Source organism: Chiloscyllium plagiosum, unplaced genomic scaffold (genome assembly GCF_037043375.1).
Source record: "Chiloscyllium plagiosum isolate Xiang-an unplaced genomic scaffold, Cpla_swu_hap1 HiC_scaffold_50, whole genome shotgun sequence".
NCBI classification, from domain to species: domain Eukaryota; kingdom Metazoa; phylum Chordata; class Chondrichthyes; order Orectolobiformes; family Hemiscylliidae; genus Chiloscyllium; species Chiloscyllium plagiosum.
In genome coordinates this window covers 19,673,463-19,686,228 of record NW_028270188.1, presented here as the reverse complement: position 1 = coordinate 19,686,228, position 12,766 = coordinate 19,673,463, and the positions used below count along the sequence as shown (strand labels likewise).

The 12,766-nt window shown below is 55.3% G+C and overlaps 1 protein-coding gene across 5 annotated transcripts in view; it reads right to left on the bottom strand.

The window, feature by feature from the left end:
- Nucleotides 1-12,121, bottom strand: part of LOC148135253 (uncharacterized) — a 147,697-nt gene extending 135,576 nt beyond the window's left edge. For all 5 annotated transcript variants that reach the window (XM_087984987.1, XM_087984991.1, XM_087984988.1 and 2 more), the window contains exons 1-2: nucleotides 11,962-12,121; nucleotides 2,295-2,393 (exon numbers count right to left, since the gene is read on the bottom strand). In XM_087984987.1, coding sequence (XP_087841113.1) covers nucleotides 2,295-2,393; nucleotides 11,962-12,058 — 196 coding nt within the window. In that variant the 5' untranslated portion in view covers nucleotides 12,059-12,121. The remainder of the gene's footprint in view (nucleotides 1-2,294; nucleotides 2,394-11,961) is intronic.
- Between the last annotated feature and the right edge of the window lie 645 nt (nucleotides 12,122-12,766).

Here is a 12,766-nt window from a genome sequence, read left to right as displayed (position 1 = left end):
TTCCCATCCCTGACTCCCCCCACTCCCAACATCCTGGGGGTTACCACCGACTAGAAACCCAACAGGACCCACCACATCAACCCAGCGGCTCCAAGAGCAGGTCAGAGGCTGGGAATACTGCAGCGAGTAACTCCCCTCCTGACTCCCCCCAAAGCCTGTCCCCACCATCGACAAGGCCCAAGGCAGGAGGGTGAGGGAATACTCCCCACTTGCCCCTGGGTGGGGGCAGCTCCAACAACACTCGAGAAGCTCGACACCATCCAGGGGGAAAGCAGCCCTCACACTGACAAACATCACCTCGCTCCCTCCCTCTCTCCCCCCCACCGACGCTCAGTAACAGCAGTGTGTACCGTCCCCTCCCTCCCTCCCCCCCACCGACCCTCAGTAACAGCAGTGTGTACCATCCCCTCCCTCCCCCCACCGACCCTCAGTAACAGCAGTGTGTACCATCCCCTCCCTCCCCCCACCGACCCTCAGTAACAGCAGTGTGTACCATCCCCTCCCTCCCCCCCCACCGACCCTCAGTAACAGCAGTGTGTACCATCCCCTCGCTCACCCCCACCGACCCTCAGTAACAGCAGTGTGTACCATCCCCTCCCTCTCCCCCCACCGACCCTCAGTAACAGCAGTGTGTACCATCCCCTCCCTCCCCCCACCGACCCTCAGTAACAGCAGTGTGTACCATCCCCTCCCCCCCACCGACCCTCAGTAACAGCAGTGTGTACCTTCCCCTCCCTCCCTCCACCGACCCTCAGTAACAGCAGTGTGTACCATCCCCCCCCCCCCCACGACCCTCAGTAACAGCAGTGTGTACCATCCCCTCCCTCCCCCCCACCGACCCTCAGTAACAGCAGTGTGTACCTTCCCCTCCCTCCCCCCACCGACCCTCAGTAACAGCAGTGTGTACCATCCCCTCCCTCCCCCCACCGACCCTCAGTAACAGCAGTGTGTACCATCCCCTCCCTCCCCCGACCCTCAGTAACAGCAGTGTGTACCATCCCCTCCCTCCCCCCACCGACCCTCAGTAACAGCAGTGTGTACCATCCACTCCCTCCCCACCGACCCTCAGTAACAGCAGTGTGTACCTTCCCCTCCCTCCCCCCACCGACGCTCAGTAACAGCAGTGTGTACCATCCCCTCCCCCCCCCACCGACCCTCAGTAACAGCAGTGTGTACCATCCCTTCCGTCCCCCCACCGACCCTCAGTAACAGCAGTGTGTACCATCCCCGCCCTCCCCCCACCGACCCTCAGTAACAGCAGTGTGTACCATCCCCTCCCTCCCTCCCCTCCACCGACCCTCAGTAACAGCAGTGTGTACCATCCGCTTCCCCCCCCTCCACCGACCCTCAGTAACAGCAGTTTGTACCATCCCTTCCCCCCCACCGACCCTCAGTAACAGCAGTGTGTACCATCCCCTCCCGCCCCCCCCACCGACCCTCAGTAACAGCAGTGTGTACCATCCCCTCCCTCCCCCCACCGACGCTCAGTAACAGCAGTGTGTACCACCCCCTCCCTCCCTCCCCCCACCGACCCTCAGTAACAGCAGTGTGAACCACCCCCTCCCTCCCTCCCCCCACCGACCCTCAGTAACAGCAGTGTGTACCACCCCCTCCCTCCCTCCCCCCACCGACCCTCAGTAACAGCAGTGTGTACCACCCCCTCCCTCCCTCCCCCCACCGACCCTCAGTAACAGCAGTGTGTACCACCCCCTCCCTCCCTCCCCCCACCGACCCTCAGTAACAGCAGTGTGTACCATCCCCTCCCCCGCCACCGACCCTCAGTAACAGCAGGAGGCCATTCTGCCCTATTCTCCAGACAGTTACACAGGAACAGCTGAAGGCCATTCAGCCCCTTCCTTGATCCTGTTATCGTGGAACAGGTCGAGGTCTTTCAGCCCATTGTTCGATCTTGTTGGGCAGAACCGAAGGAAGGCCATTCAGCCCCTCAGTCCTGCTTCCCAATTCCAGGGGATGACCCGTTTACCAGAATTTGGCCCATATCCCTGGGCCAAACCCTTCCTAGTCAAGTCCCCATCCAGATGCTCATCCCAGATCCACATATTTCCCATTCCTTAGATTCAGGATTCGGGATTTGCTTCCAACGCGGTCACCCTCCATCCTAAAGACCAGCTCAGTCATGTTATGGTCACCCTTCCCCAGATGGCTCCTGACAAGATTGGTCTGGAGGCCTTGAGGGAATATGCTGGAGACTGAGGCAGGTCTCTCCCTCACTATCTGCTGTGGGACAGGGGGCAGTGTGAATGAAGGACTGCGGGGGGGGAGGGGTCACTCACCCTGGATGACGTTGGGACGAGGGGAGAGTGAGCCCCTTGTCCTGGGAACGCTCTGTGCTCGGGTTGTCGTCAAAGTTGATGTCGTTGGGGATTGTGCAACTGAATGTGGAGAGAGAGAGAGAGAGAGAGAGACACTTAACCACATCACCATCGTCACACCCCCCCCCCCTCAGACATTCAATGGTGTTCCCATCCCTGACTCCCCCCACTCCCAACATCCTGGGGGTTACCACCGACTAGAAACCCAACAGGACCCACCACATCAACCCAGCGGCTCCAAGAGCAGGTCAGAGGCTGGGAATACTGCAGCGAGTAACTCCCCTCCTGACTCCCCCCAAAGACTGTCCCACCATCGACAAGGCCCAAGGCAGGAGGGTGAGGGAATACTCCCCACTTGCCCCTGGGTGGGGGCAGCTCCAACAACACTCGAGAAGCTCGACACCATCCAGGGGGAAAGCAGCCCCCACACTCACAAACATCACCTCGCTCCCTCCCTCCCTCCCCCCCACCGACGCTCAGTAACAGCAGTGTAGACCATCCCCTTCCTCCCCCCACCGACCCTCAGTAACAGCAGTGTGTACCATCCCCTCCCTCCCCCCACCGACCCTCAGTAACAGCAGTGTGTACCATCCCCTCCCTCCCCCCACCGACCCTCAGTAACAGCAGTGTGTACCATCCCCTCCCTCCCCCCACCGACCCTCAGTAACAGCAGTGTGTACCATCCCCTCCCTCCCACCACCGACGCTCAGTAACAGCAGTGTGTACCATCCCCTCCCTCCCCCCACCGACGCTCAGTAACAGCAGTGTGTACCATCCCCTCCCTCCCCCCCACCGACCCTCAGTAACAGCAGTGTGTACCATCCCCTCCCTCCCTCCCCCCACTGACCCTCAGTAACAGCAGTGTGTACCATCCCCTCCCTCCCCCCACCGATCCTCAGTAACAGCAGTGTGTACCATCCCCTCCCTCCACCCCCCACCGACCCTCAGTAACAGCAGTGTGTACCATCCCCTCCCTCCACCCCCCACCGACGCTCAGTAACAGCAGTGTGTACCATCCCCTCCCTCCCCCCACCGACGCTCAGTAACAGCAGTGTGTACCATCCCCTCCCTCCCCCCCACCGACCCTCAGTAACAGCAGTGTGTACCATCCCCTCCCTCCCTCCCCCCACTGACCCTCAGTAACAGCAGTGTGTACCATCCCCTCCCTCCCCCCACCGACCCTCAGTAACAGCAGTGTGTACCATCCCCTCCCTCCCCCCACCGACCCTCAGTAACAGCAGTGTGTACCATCCCCTCCCTCCCTCCCCACCGACCCTCAGTAACAGCAGTGTGTACCATCCCCTCCCCCCCCCCCCGACCCTCAGTAACAGCAGTGTGTACCATCCCCTCCCCCCCCCCACCGACCCTGAGTAACAGCAGTGTGTACCATCCCCTCCCCCCCCCCACCGACGCTCAGTAACAGCAGTGTGTACCATCCCCTCCCTCCCCCCACCGACCCTCAGTAACAGCAGTGTGTACCATCCCCTCCGTCCCTCCCCCACCGACCCTCAGAAACAGCAGTGTGTACCATCCCCTCCCTCCCCCACCGACCCTCAGTAACAGCAGTGTGTACCATCCCCTCCCTCCCCCACCGACCCTCAGTAACAGCAGTGTGTACCATCCCCTCCCTCCCCCCACCGACCCTCAGTAACAGCAGTGTGTACCATCCCCTCCCTCCCTCCCCACCGACCCTCAGTAACAGCAGTGTGTACCATCCCCTCCCTCCCTCCCCCCACCAACCCTCAGTAACAGCAGTGTGTACCATCCCCTCCCCCCCACCGACCCTCAGTAACAGCAGTGTGTACCATCCCCTCCCCCCCCACCGACCCTCAGTAACAGCAGTGTGTACCATCCCCTCCCTCCCCCCACCGACCCTCAGTAACAGCAGTGTGTACCATCCCCCCCCCCCCCCCCCAGTGTGTACCAGCTACAAGATGACCTGCAGAAACTCACCAAAGACCCTCAGGCAGCACCTTCCAAACCCACGGCCACTTCCATCCAGAAGGACAAGGGGCAGCAGGTACATGGGGATACCCCCCCCCCCCCCCACCCCCTGCAAGTTCCCCTCCGAGCCCCTCCCCATCCCGACTTGGAAATCTATCGGCCGTTCCTTCCTGGGTCAGAATCCTGGGATTCCCTCCCTCAGGGACATTGTGGGTCTCCCCTACAGCACATGGACTGCAGCGGGTCAAGGAGGCAGCTCACCCCCCACCTTCTCAAGGGGGGGGTAACTAGGGACGGGGCGGGAAATACTGGCAACATACACCTCAACTTGAGAAGGTCTGCAGATGCTGGAGATCAGATTCGAGAGTGTGTTGCTGGAAAAGCACAACTGGTCATCCGAGGAGCAGGAGAATCAATGTTTCGGACATAAGCCCTTCATGACAGAACATAGGGAAAGCGAACTTGGCCAAACTATCCCAGAAACACCCAGAGTGGCGTCAGCAGGGACCAAACCAGCTGAGAAGTGTTACCTGACAGCAGTCACAGACAACGGAATACACTCCCTGAAAACAGGCTCACAATACCCAGTCCACCCAGGTGCCCCCGAGCCCCAAGGGCAGTATGGTACCACAGCAATCCCGAAACCACACACACAACAGGTCAGCTGGAGGGGTCACACCAAGGAGCTCACTGCCAGGACAGGAGCAATGGGAGCTCGTGGCTGTTTCACAAAAGCCATTCTCACCACCCCCCCCCCCCCCCCCCCCCAACAACACCACGAAGAGAGCTGCAATCTCCTGCTCCCATCGATACCGTCGGGATGGTACACTGTATTGGTCATCAGGACCTCCTTTCATAGAACATAGAAGAATACAGCGCAGTACAGGCGCTCGATGTTGCGCCGATCCAAGCCCACCTAACCTACACTAGCCCACTATCCTCCATATGCCTATCCAATGCCCGTTTAAATGCCCATAAAGAGGGAGAGTCCACCACTGCTACTGGCAGGGCATTCCATGAACTATATCTACCCCTAACATCTATCCTATACCTACCCCCCCCTTAATTTAAAGCTATGCCCCCTCGTAATAGCTGACTCCATCCGTGGAAAAAGGTTCTCATGGTCAACCCTACCTAAACCCCTAATCATCTTGTACACCTCTATCAGGTCACCCCAAGTCGATGACTGCTTTCCAATTAGCAGATAACTTCATTCCCAAATGCTCTCGATCCTTCCCATATTTTCACGAAGCTTATTGTCCAAGTTTCCTCTCAACCCCTGGCTTCATCGCCAGCCCGAGGGAGAGCGTTCTCAGCTTCCTGGACAGACTGTTTCAGCTTGAGCATTCTCCCTGCCGCGGTAATCCCGCACTCATCAACCCCCTACGTCAGTCTGACTCGGAATATGCTTCGTCTTCTCAGCATTACTGGGCAAATTTCTCCAACCCCGGCCCTGCCCTCTGAACCCATCCATCACTGCCCCCACTGACCTATCACCCTTCTCCCTCACCTTCGTCCGCCAATCGCTTTCCCAGTTACCTTCACCCCCCCCCCCTCGCCCCCCGCCCTCCCATTTATCTCTCAGCCCTCTGGCCCACTCCTGATAGAACATAGAGAAGTACAGCACAGAGCAGGCCCTTCGGCCCACAATGTTGTGCCGAGGATTAATCCTAATGTCAAATATCGTAACAACCTACGCACCCCCCAACTCACTGCTCTCTATGTGCATATCCAGCAGTTGCTTAACTGTCCCCAATGACTCTGCCTCCACCACCACCGCTGGCAACACATCCCATACATTCACAGCTCTCTGCGTAAAGAACCTACCTCTGACGTCTCCTCTATACCTTCCTCCTAATATCTTCAAACTATGACCCCTCGTCCCTGTCCATCCTGCCCTGGGGAAAGGTCTCTGGCTATTGACTCTATCTATTCCTCTCATTATTTTGTACACCTCGGTCAGGTCTCCTCTCTCCCTCCTTCTCTCCAGAGAGAAAAGTCTGAGCTTATTCAACCTTTCTCCATCAGGCCACCCCTCCAGTCCAGGCAGCATCCTGGTAAACCTTCTCTGCACCCTCTCCAAAGCCTCTGTATCTTTCCTATAGTAGGGCGACCAGACCTGGACACAATATTCCAAGTGTGGTCTCACCAGGGACTTGTAGAGCTGCAGCAACACCTCGCGGCTCTTAAACTCGATCCTCCTGTTAATGAAAGCCAAAACACCATATGCTTTCTCAACAACACTATCCACTTGGGTGGCAACTTTGAGGGATCTTAGAGGGAAGTTAGTCTTACTTCGGTGGTAGGTAAAGTAATGGAAAGGGTACTGAGGGATAGGATTTATGAGTATCTGGAAAGACACTGCTTGATTAGGGACAGCCAGCACGATTTGTGAAGGGTAGGTCTTGCCTTACAAGTCTGATTGAATTCTTTGAGGAGGTGACCAAGCATGTGGATGAGGGTAGAGCAGTGGATGTAGTGTACATGGGTTTTTGTAAGGCATTTGATAAGGTTCCCCATGGTAGGCTTATGCGGAAAATCAGGAGGCATGGGATAGAGGGAAATTTGGCCAATTAGATAGAAAACTGGCTAACCGGTCGAAGTCAGAGAGTGGTGGTAGATGGTAAATATTCAGCCTGGAGCCCAGTTACAAGTGGAGTTCCGCAGGGATCAGTTCTGGGTCCTCTGCTGTTTGTAATTTTTATTAATGACTTGGAAGAGGGAGTCGAAGGGTGGGTCAGTAAATTTGCAGACGATACGAAGATTGGTGGAGTTGTGGATAGTGAGGAGGGCTGTTGTCGGCTGCAAAGGGACTTAGATATGATGCAGAGCTGGGCTGAGGAGTGGCAGATGGAGTTCAACCCTGCCAAGTGTGAGGTTGTCATTTTGGAAAGACAAATAAGAACGCGGAATACAGGGTTAACGGTAGGGTTCTTAGTGAGGTGGAGGAACAGAGGGATCTTGGGGTCTATGTTCCTAGATCTTTGAAAGTTGCCACTCGGGTGGATGGAGCTTGTAAGAAGGCCTATGGTGTATTAGTGTTCATTAGCAGAGGGATTGAATTCAAGAGTCGTGAAGTGATGTTGCAGCTGTACAGGACTTTGGTTAGGCCACATTTGGAGTACTGTGTGCAGTTCTGGTCGCCTCACTTTAGGAAAGATGTGGAAGCTTTGGAGAGGGTGCAGAGAAGATTTACCAGGATGTTGCATGGAATGGACAATAGGTTGTACGAGGATAGGTTGAGAGTGCTAGGCCTTTTCTCGTTGGAACGGCGAAGGATGAGGGGTGACTTGATAGAGGTTTATAAGATGATCAGGGGAATAGATAGAGTAGACAGTCAGAAACTTTTTCCCCGGGTACAACAGAGTGTTACAAGGGGACATAAATTTAAGGTGAAGGGTGGAAGGTATAGGGGGGATGTCAGGGGTGGGTTCTTTACCCAGAGAGTGGTGGGGGCATGGAATGCGCTGCCTGTGGGAGTGGCAGAGTCAGAATCATTGGTGACCTTTAAGCAGCAATTGTATGGGTACATGGATAGGTGCTTAAGCTAGGACAAATGTTCGGCACAACATCGTGGGCCGAAGGGCCTGTTCTGTGCTGTATTGTTCTATGTTCTATGTACTTGCACCCCCAGGTCCCTCTGTCCCTCCACACTGCCAAGAATCCTGTCTTTAATCCTATAGTCAGCATTCGAGTTTGACCTTCCAAAATGCATCATTTCGCATTTATCCAGGTTGAACTCCATCTGCCACCGCTCAGCCCATCTCTGCATCGTGTCAATGTCACATTGTAGCCTACAACAGTCCTCTATACTGTCAACGACACCTCCAACCTTTGTGTCGTCTGCAAATTTACCAACCCACCCCTCAACCTCCTCATCCAAGTCATTTATAAAAACGACAAAGAGCAGAGGCCCATGTTCAGAGCCCAGCGGGACCCCACTCACCACTGACCTCCAGGCAGAATACTTCCCACCTACAACCACCCTCTCTGCCTTCTGTCAGCAGCCAGTTCGAAACCCAGATCGCCAAATCAAGGGCTAGCATAAATGTCGACTCTCCTGCTCCTCGGCTGCTTGTCCAGCAACACACTCTCCACTCTGACCTCAACTGGAGGAGGCCATTCAGCCCCTCCTCCTCCAGCCTGTCACAAAGGGACAGGAGGCCATTCAGCCACCCTCCTCCTCCAGCCTATCACACAGGGACAGGAGGCCATTCAGCCCCTCCTCCTCCAGCCTGTTACACAGGGACAGGAGGCCATTCAGCCACCCTCCTCCTCCAGCCTATCACACAGGGACAGGAGGCCATTCAGCCCCCTCCTCCTCCAGCCTGTTACACAGGAACAGCAGGAGGCCATTCAGCCCATCCTCCTCCAGCCTGTCACAAAGGGACAGGAGGCCATTCAGCCACCCTCCTCCTCCAGCCTGTTACACAGGAACAGCAGGAGGCCATTCAGCCCATCCTCCTCCAGCCTATCACACAGGGACAGGAGGCCATTCAGCCCCCTCCTCCTCCAGCCTGTTACACAGGAACAGCAGGAGGCCATTCAGCCCATCCTCCTCCAGCCTGTTACACAGGAACAGCAGGAGGCCATTCAGCCCCCTCCTCCTCCAGCCTGTTAGACAGGAACAGGAGGCCATTCAGCCCCTCCTCCTCCAGCCTGTCACACAGGGACAGGAGGCCATTCAGCCCCCTCTCTGTCACTCTGTGTGTTTTCGATCGTGGATCAGTTTGAATTTGAATGTAAGCCCAGCTCACTCTCACACGCATACACACACACACACACACACACTCTCACACACACACACACACACTCGCACACACACTCTCACACACACTCACACTCTCACACACACTCACACACACACACTCTCACACACACACTCTCACACACACACTCACACACACTCACACACCCACGCACTCTCACACTCACTCTCACACACACTCACACACACACTCACACACGCACTCACACACGCACACTCACACACACACTCTCACACACGCACTCACACACGCACACTCACACACACACTCTCACACACACACTCTCACACACACACACACTCACACACACACTCTCACACACACACTCTCACACGCACTCACACTCTCACACACACACTCTCACACACACACTCTCACACACACACTCTCACACACACTCACACTCTCACACACACACTCTCACACACGCACTCACACACGCACTCACACACGCACTCACACACTCTCACACACACACTCACACACACACTCACACACACACTCTCACACACACACTCTCACACACACTCTCACACACACTCACTCTCACACACACACTCACACACACTCTCACACACACACTCATACATACCCACTCACTCACACACACACTCTCACACACTCTCACACTCACCCACTCACACACACTCTCACACACACACTCTCACACACACTCTCTCTCGCACACTCACACACTCTCACACACACACTCTCCACACACACTCCCACACACACTCACACTCTCAAACACACACACACTCCCACACACACTCACACTCTCAAACACACACACTCATACAACAAAAACACACCCACTCACACACACACACACTCACACACACACTCACACTCTCAAACACACACACACTCACACACACACTCACACACTCACACACACACTCACACACACTCATACAGACACACAGACACTCACACACACTCTCAAACACACACACACACACTCTCACACACACTCACACTCTCGCACACACACACTCACACACACACACTCTCACACTCACTCTCACACACACTCACACACACACTCTCACACACACTCACACACACGCACTCACACACGCACTCTCACACACACACTCACACACGCACTCTCACACACACACTCTCACACACACTCTCACACACACTCACACTCTCACACACACACTCACACACACTCTCATACATACCCACTCACTCACACACACACTCTCACACTCACCCACTCACACACACTCTCACACACACACACTCTCACACACACTCTCTCTCGCACACTCACACACTCTCACACACCCACTCTCCACACACACACTCCCACACACACTCACACTCTCAAACACACACACACTCCCACACACACTCACACTCTCTTACACACACACTCATACAACAGAAACACACCCACTCACACACACACACACTCACACACACACACTCCCACACACACTCACACTCTCAAACACACACACACTCCCACACACACTCACACTCTCTTACACACACACTCATACAACAGAAACACACCCACTCACACACACACACACTCACACACACACACTCCCACACACACTCACACTCTCAAACACACACACACTCCCACACACACTCACACTCTCTTACACACACACTCATACAACAGAAACACACCCACTCACACACACACACACTCACACACACACACTCACACACACACTCACACTCTCAAACACACACACACTCACTCACACACACTCTCACGCACATACACCCACTCACACACACACACTCTCAAACACACACACATTCACACACACTCACTCTCAAACACACACACTCATACAACAAAAACACTCCCACACACACTCACACTCTCAAACACACACACACTCCCACACACACTCACACTCTCTTACACACACACTCATACAACAGAAACACACCCACTCACACACACACACACTCACACACACACACTCACACACACACTCACACTCTCAAACACACACACACTCACTCACACACACTCTCACGCACATACACCCACTCACACACACACACTCTCAAACACACACACATTCACACACACTCACTCTCAAACACACACACTCATACAACAAAAACACTCACACACACACTCTCACACACACACACTCTTACGCACATACACAATCTCACACACACACTCTCACACACTCACACTCTCAAAAAAAACACTCTCTCACACACACCCACACACACTCAAACACACACACACTCACACACACTCTTACACCCAGACTCACACACACTCACACACACTCTTACACCCAGACTCACACACACTCACACACACTCTCACGCACACTCTCACACACACACACTCATACAACACACTCTCACACACATACACACTCACTCACACACACATTCTCTCACACACACTCACACACACTCTCACACACACACACCCACTCACACACACACTCTCAAACACACACATTCACACACACTCACTCACACACACATTCTCACACACACACTCACACACACTCTCACACACACACCCACTCACACACACACTCTCAAACACACACATTCACACACACTCAAACTCTCAAACACACACACTCATACAACAAAAACACTCACACACACAATCACACACACTCTCACACTCACACACACACTCACACATACTCTCACACACACACACACACACTCATACAGACACACAGATACACACACACTCATACAGACACACAGATACACACACACACACGCACTCACACACACAGACATAGAGAGACACACACAGAGACTGAGGCACACACAGACAGACACGGGGACACTGAGACCCCCAGTGCCCACTGTGGGACACCCAGTGCCAGACTGGCAGGGGAACGGCGACAGGGAATGATCCTCCCGGAGACGGGGAACCCTGAGGATTAGCTTACCGCCTGGAATTAGTGAGACAGCGAGGAGGACCCAGACCACATGGAGATCTGGGAAGATGGCGACCTGTCTGCGAGAGCGCTCCACCAGCCAACCCATGTCTGAGTGTCCTACAGCGGGCACTGCGACTGTCCTCAGCTGCAGAGCTCGCAGTCTCCCTGTGAGTGTGTGAGTGTGTGTGCCCCCAGATCACACACCCACTCCCCACCCCCTTATCAACTCAAGACATACGGCCCACACCCTCCCAACACCCAGCGCTCCCTCTCTTGACCTCAGCAGAATGAGGTCACAGCCCTCAATGAGCAGTCGCACGCACAGGACGATCCCAGTAACTCGGTGGCTGCGGGGAACCGTTCAGACCACCTCGGTCAGAGAGCAGGGTTCATCGATCACGGGAAGGAGAGGGTGAGGACACTGGGTGGGCACAGAGACTCTGGAGGGGGGTTACAGAGATAGGGAGGGGGTGTAGGGGCTGGAGGGGGTTACAGGGATAGGGAGGGGGTGTAGGGGAGAGAGGGGATTACAGAGATAGGGAGGGGGTGTAGGGGCTGGAGGGGGTTACAGAGATAGGGAGGGGGTGTAGGGGCTGGAGGGGGTTACAGAGATAGGGAGGGGGTGTAGGGGCTGGAGGGGTTACAGAGATAGGGAGGGGGTGTAGGGGCTGGAGCGGGTACAGAGATAGGGAGGGGGTGTAGGGGCTGGAGGGGGTTACAGGGATAGGGAGGGGGTGTAGGGGCTGGAGGGGGTTACAGGGATAGGGAGGGAGTGTAGGGGAGAGAGGGGATTACAGAGATAGGGAGGGGGTGT